Source organism: Zingiber officinale, chromosome 1A (genome assembly GCF_018446385.1).
Source record: "Zingiber officinale cultivar Zhangliang chromosome 1A, Zo_v1.1, whole genome shotgun sequence".
Lineage (NCBI taxonomy): Eukaryota > Viridiplantae > Streptophyta > Magnoliopsida > Zingiberales > Zingiberaceae > Zingiber > Zingiber officinale.
In genome coordinates, this window is record NC_055987.1 from 155,795,933 (window position 1) to 155,804,762 (window position 8,830).

An 8,830-nucleotide genomic window follows, 5' to 3' on the forward strand; every position below is an offset into this window, starting at 1 on the left:
TAACATGTTAGGATTTAAGGTTTATGGTTTTAAATTTTATGATTTAAAAAAATGATAATTGATATTAAAAAAAACATAGACCCTAATACCACCCTAAAACCTTAAAACTATAATACGAAGGAGGTAGATCCTTTGGTAAAAAAAAAGGATCAAATGATGGACCATTTATAATTATAGTCAGATCATCGATCCGGTCGTGGTCACGATCCGGCCATGGTTGCGATCCGATCCGGTCGTGGTCGCGATCTTGCCGTGGGTGCGATCCTGCCGTGGTCGTGATCCGATCGCGATTAGTTACAATCTCTCCTTGGGTTCATCGTCTTCCAGGTTATAGTTTATGTTAGAGCGGGCTGTCGGAAGCTACTCGAAGGTCACCCGATCCTTGCTCACCGTCAGGCTGCCTGCCAACTTATCCACCGCCAGCAGCTTCCTGACAACTTTAGTCGTCCACTCCAACTCAAATTATAACCTAAAAAATGATAAATCTAGAGAGAGATCATAACTAACTGTGGTTGAATTGCGGTAGGATTGAACCCAAAACAGTGTATTATTCCCGTAATTATGATTTATGGGTGACTAATTACCTGATCAATTTCTAATTTTAGCTGCACTTTCATACTAGTTCACATTAGTCTTGCATATTAATTTCACTGGCACGTGTGATATTCTAATTTATTTTTTTCTCTAAAAGTAATTTTCAAAACAATAATCTTTATTAGTGTTACATCAATATCTAATTTTTTATCTAATTTATTAGTCCTACAATCTTGAATTACACCAAACAATATCACCAATTAACCTATTAACCTTAATTAATCATTATCAGATTAATTATTAATTAATCATCTACTTAATTAATCAACTAATTATTAACCTAATTAATCAATCTATTAATAACAAATCTAATAAACGAATACTTACAGTTAATTAATCCGTTACCCTCGTTCTTCTCCTCTTCTTTCTTCTCCGACAGCGCAGCCTGCGGATGGCGGTATGCGGGACGTGGAGGTGGCGGTTGAGGCGGCTCATGACAGGAAATGCGGCGGCTGCTGGAGGCAGCAGCGATGGCTCTGGAAGTGACGACGGAGTCGATCTCCTCTGTGGGGAAAGAAATTAAAAGCAGCGTCTGCTGCCTTATCTCCCGAAGTAACCGAGCGTTCTCAGGCAAACCGTGATGGTGAGGAGGACAGGCGTCGAACGGTAGCTAAGCGCCGGCGGCGGCGATCACAGGCTGAGGAACATGGCAGCGGGTGTCGCGTGCGCGGCAGTGGCTGCTGCCGCGGGGAGGGCTACTCGCGGCCGGCAGTGAGGGAGGCTGGCAGCGGCTCGCATTTGTGGAGAGAAGGAAAGAAGGTGTGCGGTGTGGCATTTCGGTGAGGCGGTGAGACGGCGCGGTGAGGGTGCGGCCGGATTGCGCGATCGAGGCGGTCTAAAAACAGAAGCTTAATGTTTTTATTTAAAATCTAAGTTAGTTGATTCAATCAATCCCTAATCTAAATAATTAAGATAGACTTTCTCAAATCCTAAGAATTATCATGTTCAATATGATTTATTCGTACATATCCATGAAATTGAACTAAACTAATCAAGTTTTTAATCTGAGATTGTTTATTTTTATATATTTTTAAACTAGTAAATTTAATATTATAAAATTAGTTATTCAATTTGATCATTTTTATTTATTCATAAGTTTTGTCAATAGATATTATTCACAAACAAATCATCTCTATTGCTACAACCAATATTAAAAAAATTTAAATATATTTACTTGTGATCGTTATTGTAATTTTGCCTATTTAATGGCCGGTTCCATCTGTGAAGTGCGAAGCGGTTCATATTTTCAATCCACGAGCCGTTGGGAGCGTCTCGATCGCCAGCAAGTACGGAGAGGCAGAAGCCCAGCGACGGTGGAGCGTGCGTTCCTCACACGACGCCCTCCCTTCCGGCGATTTTGATTCTGATATCGCTATAAAAACCCGCGCTTTGAGTCACCTTGAGCCGCATTGCCAGCCTCCTCCGCCTTCTCATCCGAGAGGAGCTAGCACAAGGGAGGAGGAGAGGAGCGAGAGAGATCCAAAGGTAAGGTTTGGTTCCGTTCCGACGTACGGTTCGCTCTCGATCCATTTTTTCTAGATGGCACCGATCTCCAGAGTTCCTCTCCTCCTGGCGGCCTGCTTGATTCTAGCCGTGGCGCTCGCCATTCCGGTCGCTCGGGCCCAGCTGGCTCCTGCCCCCTCGCCTACGAGCGATGGTGATTTGATCCTTAACTTTTTTTCGATTTGCTTCTGTGTCAATCTTAGCTTGGTGTTTTCGACATTGATCTAGATTAAGCTCAAAGCCATTTTTTCCCCTTCAGTTTCTTGTGTTTTTCTTTCAGTACGTTCTCATCTAAAGTTCCCATCTTTTGTTAGAACACTAGCTACCTAGCTGGAATTACATTTATTTCTCACTCCATTGCAAAATTCATTCTTTTCCCCATCCTGCGAATGGATCGACCTGAATTTCAACAAATGCTAATAGAATGGGCATACTGTTGTGTCGTGCAGGGACATCGATCGACCAGGGAATTGCTTACGCGCTAATGCTGCTGGCCCTAGTGCTGACCTACCTCATCCACCCTTTGGATGCCTCCTCTTCGCACAAGCTCTTCTAAGCCTCTACCGACGAGAACAACATTCATTGGCTTGTGAATTGTGAAGGGTATTGGGTGTCAAGTCTTTTTTGTACCTAGGCTAGCTATGTGTGCATTCGTGTATGAGATTTGGAGTGATCGAGGAACAATCTTGCTGTCTGATCTCAACTTTTATATTGTTGATGTCGCTGCTTTATGGGCTTTCTATTCCCTATATATCGTGAGCTTCACTTTGGTTCAAACGTTACGGTAAATTATTGACAGATGACTCGAATCTGAGTGAAGGTCATGCGAGGGACGTCACGAATCAAAAAAAAAAAAAAAAAAAAAAAAAAAACAAAATGATGAAAAAAATTCTGAGTAATAGAATTTTATTAAGATTTTTTTTGTAACAAAGTTCTGTTATAATTTTTCGGATCTATTTTAATATGTTAGGGTTGAACACTATTTATAGGGATCATTATGAACATATTAGTAGGGTCATTATTACGATGAAATTCTTTTGTGTAAAGAGAATTCTAATAAAGTTTCGGTCATTTTGTGGAGTAGGCACACCGTCGAACCACGATAACTCTTCTTATTCTCCTTCTTTTTCTTCTTCTTCGTTGTGTTTTCTCTTTCTTTTGCATCTTTATCTTGTTGCTCCGCGAAATCTTTTTCTCTCTTCCTCTTCTTTCATGTTAGAGGTTAAGAGGTGTTGAACCCTTCCTATTTGCACAATAATTGGTATCAGAGTAAGATGTTGATGGATTTCTTCAATATGTCGGAGACGTCTTTTGTGAAGTTTCATAATATGATAAAGTTAAATGAAATTGGAAACTTTGGATTTGTTGAGGAGTTCGATGTGATGTATACTAAAACATGTTTTAGAAAACATGAGTAGTAGAAATAAAAGCATAATAATTCCTAATATTACATCACACATACTACACATATGTAAGGATACAATATGACAAGACATGACCATAAAATAAAATTTCCTAAAATAACTTTTACTTTAGGTATACCTGATGAATGATGTGAAGTGGAAATGACATCAACTAGCAAACCTAATGGAGTTTGCCTTTACTCGTATCCACGCCGAGTTGTCATTGAGATGTCTTCACGAAGCCACGAGTTGTATGTCTCCAATCAGTACTAGCCAAGCATGAAGACGAAGCAATCCGAGAGAACTCCCATGACACAATTTGGTGGGTGGCGCGACATCGAAATCGTCAACACTGAATTCATTGGCACCAAAATTGTTGGCACTAAATTCGTCGGCATCAAAATCGTCAGCACTGAATTTGTCGGCATTGAAATCGTCAACACTAAATTCGTCGGCATCAAAATATCGACACAAAATTCGGTGCTTGGAGATGGTCGGTATTAACTATTGGGGAATAAGTCATTTTCCAAACCCAATAAGTAAATTCAACTCGATCTATTACCATTAAGATTAAGTTTGATTCAAAACTAAACCATCTTGGTTCATAATTAAACCAAACCCTTTTGGTTTATTATTAAACTAAGTTGTTTCATAACTAAATCAAATCCCTTTTTGGTTTATTATCAAACCATAATGAATCCATATCTCCTACAATAGTCATGTCTCATCCGCACTTCTATTTCGATAAATATATTTCCATATTTGTCTTTTATTTTGTCCAACCAAACTTTCTCTTTCTCTGGATTTCAGAATCGAATTCTCAAATTTGTTTAATTAAGTCTCTAAGATAAACTTATAATGCCTGTGACCTTATAAGTTCCCGGTTATGTTGATCATCCATAATTAACCATTAATTATATAACGATCATGAGTGACACCTAATAGTACATCATGATCTTCAATTAATCGAAAAAATTATAGTGGATTCCATAACCACTTATGAACTCTTCAGCGGCTATAATGAGTCGTCCCTCGTTCGTTTTCACTATCTTACAGCCACTTGGTTCAGGATATCTTCCACTTGGTTTAGGACATGGTCTATGTGTTAATCCTCACTAGGTTGACTATGTCACACCTACATCAAGTAATACTTTCTTATTCTACGAATTCAAGTTACTCATACATGTGCTCAAGAGTGCAATACTCTTAACATGTGGTACTTTGACCAACCACTTTGAGTAACAATCCTGACAAGTGACCATAGGATATACATCTCCTTGTAAGGAGTGGTGAATCCTTTGTTGGTTATTCAAATACCTTCGGACACTTTGACTTATACTAACTAAATCATCCCGGGTCTAGATATCCATGGGGATGTTTGCTTAAGATGCCAAAGTATAAGTTTCCATGACCAAGGTGACTTGAATACCTCAAGTCGAAGGAAACTTGCATTCAAATTGTAGTAAGAGCTTCATTGACATATCCATATATGTAGAAAATTATATGAAGTCTTACAGTAGGTCACTCCAATGAACTAGTTATCATAACTAGCATTCACATTTAACTCTCGACATCTCAATGTCTCTAGCAGGTGAGGAACAACTGCTTGGTTAGACCAAGAAGTATAACCAGTGCTAGTCTTACAAAATATATGATGTTCGAACACATCAATTCGTCGACTATTGAAGATTTCAATATATTCATAATTACACATGTAGAGATGTTTACTAGTCATGATCCAATCACAAGTTCTCTCATGCTATAAATTGTATTATGGGCATTCAATAAATGAGTTTAAGATCCAATCAAGCATGTATAGAATGTGCACTCAAATAGAGACTATTTATTTATCCAATAAATAGTACATTTCATAAGACGATAGCCTTAGGACATTTCTCAAATATAACATACTCTCACATGACCTAATACCAATCGCCATAGTATCCAATACCACAGGCCTCTACATAATTCTCAAACTCATTTTGAGGTAGAGGTTTCCTAAAAGAATTCTTTCGGTTCCTTTTTAGTGGAAATTTTCTCGATTTGTATTTCTTTCCTATTGGTAATCTCTTTGATCAAATGATAACAGTGAACTACATGTTTAAATCATTAATGAGACCTAAGTTCCTTAGCCTGGTTAATGGCCACATTGTGGTCTCAGTAAACTAGTACTATTTTAACAATGCCCAGAGCCTCATCCAAGTTTAGTGATAAACTTCATCTCCTACGTATGAGAATTTGATTACTACTTTGATATGGGGTAAGGAAACTCTTAAATTGATCAAAGGTGCGTTGCTATGTTTTTATCAAAGGAAGAAAGCAAACAATAAATTTCTCAGAGAGAATGACTTATGGTAAATAGAAACTAAGAGCATGGTAGGAGCAAATATCGACATAAATCGGGTAACAACAACAAGGCTCGTTCTAAGTCAAGAAGGAAGAAGGTGATCATTTACTACAAGTGTGGAGGAAAAAGTCATATGAAGAAAGATTATCCAGAGATAAAGAAGTATGTTGTAGAGAACAAAGGTAATTCGATGAAGTTTACAAACATAGTTGAAGAGGAAAATTCAAAAAGCGATGATAGAGATATTTTATCAGTTATGTCGAGTTTGAAATAGCTGATTGATGCATGAATCTTAGACTCTGCATATTCATATCACATGACTCAAAACAAGGATGATTTTGTTGGTGCAGGTTGCACTAATGGCCTAACTCAAAGTTTTGATGAATGACAAAGTAAGTTAAGTTAGGCTTATTGTGATCTAACGAGTTAACCAAGTGTGCAGGAGAAGTCTAGATAGGTCGATGGGATGATCGGATATATGGCAAGAAATCCAACTAGGTTGACTGGCTGATCAGATAGCTGATACGAAGTCCAGATAGGTCGACGGGCTGACCAGATATTTGGTACAAAGTCCAGCTAGGTTAACGAGCCGACCGAATAGCTGGCATGAAGTCCAGACAGGTCGACGGGCTGACTGAATGTTTGGCAAAATAGTAAGTTAAGGTAAGTCACTAGAGGGGTGACTTGGTGAGGATGTATTCCCTGTTTGAGGGAACAGTAGGCGTCGATCCAATTTAGATCCATTTCAAAAATCTAAGTTGAGATCTTGACTAGATTCTGGTTGTGAGGAGACAAAATCTAATTACTACTCTGTTTTTATAAATTGTGCTAACTTTTATTTTATAGGGTAGTATTATGTTTATTGTCTCAGACTAATCTTTTTCTTGCTGGAAAAAGGGGTGTGTGCGCCTAGAAGGGATCCAGGCGCCCGGAGTTGGTCCGAGCGCCCGGAATGCAAAACTCTATCTCATCGCAAACATGGAGCTTGTTGATTGGCTGGGCTGACGTCACCATCCAGGCACCCGGAAGGGATCCGGGCGCCCGGAACTGCTTATATAAGCAGTCTTCCACCAAGATCCAAACACAACTTCTTTTATGATTGCTCTCTTGCGCGCTACTCCAAAGATGCTCCTACGATGCTGCGAAGCTCCTTTGACAACCTGCGACTCAGTTTCATTTTCCTTGTTGTCGGTATTTTTTATAGTTCGTGTACTAAATTGTGTAATACTTTTTGCGAATTATTAATGATTGCCCAATGAAAGTACTCTCACGTGCGGGCATTGGAGTATGAGCCGACAAAGGCTACGAACTAAGTAAAATCGATTTGTTAGTGTTGCTTCAATTTTTTTCTCTTCCGTTGTGTACTCGATTTAATTTACGATTTTCGACGATCGCTATTCACACACCCCCCCCCCCCCCTCCCCCCTCCCCCTAGAGAACTTTACGATCCAACAAGTGGTATCAGAGCGGGTACCTCTCTGAATTGGTGCAACCACCAATCAGGCAAAGGGGGTTTTTTAAAAAAGAAAAATTATATATCGTTTGTGATTAAAAATAATTCTTACGCCTTTCGTTTTTTCTCTCCAATTTCTTTTTTTTGAAAAGTTCACTACAATTTTTTCGCCATTAGTTAGAATTGATGAAATAACCCTTCTGGTAAAATTTATCATAATATTTTTATTATTTTATTATTATTTTCAAAATTGGTGAAATACCTTCAATTCTTTATCTCCCACACTACTTATCCCAAGACAAAGTCTTGGAAATCGCTTCGTGTCTATAATTTTTTAAAGTATATCAATGTCTCATCAAGAAGGACGGAGCATTCACGAACCGCCACTATATGAGATATACGAGAGACACGAATTCAATTTTTGGAGGATGCAGATGGAAAGCTTCATCTTTATGAACGACTTTGATGGCGGCAGGCGGCATGACACTAAGACGATCAACCTAGAACTCGAAAGCAAACCAAAAGGTAATAAAGTTAATTTCAGATCTATTACCTAACAAAGTTACATTCAGGATAGGAAAGGTCAAGGATGCCCACGAGTTTTGGACCTGCTTGACCAAGCTTCACGAGGAACTGTTGGAGTTAGAGAATCAAGTCAAAATCGAATCATGACTCGAGTCAGATCCAATAGAGAAGCCTACTGAATTAAGGGATGCGCTTAAGGTCAGTATAATTTACCAAATTACCTCTATTAGTAGTAATTTAAATTATCTGCATGATAATCTAGATAATTATGAAATTATCCCTAGTATGGTGCATGACAATATAGATTTTGATTAAGTTAATCAAGACTTTGATCAAATTGGCATCAACAGTGACTTGGTCAAACAGAACATTGACCAAATCAATTCAGACACATTAATTAATTCAGAAAACTTAAAATTAAGTAAAAATTTAGAAACAATTAATTCAAATATTAAAATAAATTTGAATTTAAACAATAACGAAGTAGATTTAGATAAAATAAATAAATATCTTAATAAATTATTTAATAATCTAGACAATATCAATCTAGAAAATTCAATCCAAAACCAAGATAATTCAATTAATAAAAAATTAAATTTTAAAGATAAGACTAATCTAATAAATTCAACTAATAATATAAACTTAAAAGACAAAAGAAATGTAAGAATAAATTCAAACACTTTAATCAAATCAAAACCAAAGTTAACAAATTCAAAATTAAATATTAAAGATAACATCTTAAACAAAAATAATCCAGAAAATTTAAAATCAACAATTAATACAATATTAAAAGATGAACCTTTAAAGAAATATAATTCAAACAATTCGAATTTAAAAACTAATAAAAACTTAAATACTAAAAATAATCTTAACTTAATAAAATTAAGATGGAAAGAAAATTTAAATATTAAATACACCCCTTTAAAAAATGATAATTTAACCCATTTAATTAATTCAAAATTAAAACTTAAATTTGAGTTACAAATTAAACATTAAATCTCAAAT

At 37.0% G+C, this 8,830-nt stretch overlaps 1 protein-coding gene across 1 annotated transcript; it reads left to right on the forward strand.

Moving 5' to 3' along the window:
- Positions 1-1,830: 1,830 nt before the first annotated feature.
- Positions 1,831-2,770, forward strand: LOC122011566 (arabinogalactan protein 20-like). Its single transcript, XM_042567953.1, has 2 exons — positions 1,831-2,251; positions 2,547-2,770. Exons 1-2 carry the CDS (start codon positions 2,134-2,136, stop codon positions 2,651-2,653), a joined length of 225 nt encoding a protein of 74 aa, XP_042423887.1. The 5' UTR covers positions 1,831-2,133; the 3' UTR covers positions 2,654-2,770.
- The last annotated feature ends 6,060 nt before the right edge of the window (positions 2,771-8,830 follow it).

What these genes read in the sequence shown, in the direction of transcription:
- LOC122011566 (XM_042567953.1), top strand. Translation starts at nt 2,134, where the DNA reads ATGGCACCGATCTCCAGAGTTCCTCTCCTCCTGGCGGCCTGCTTGATT. An exon ending in CCCCTCGCCTACGAGCGATG is followed by an intron (nt 2,252 to 2,546) that starts GTGATTTGATCC and finishes TGTGTCGTGCAG; the next exon opens with GGACATCGATCGACCAGGGA.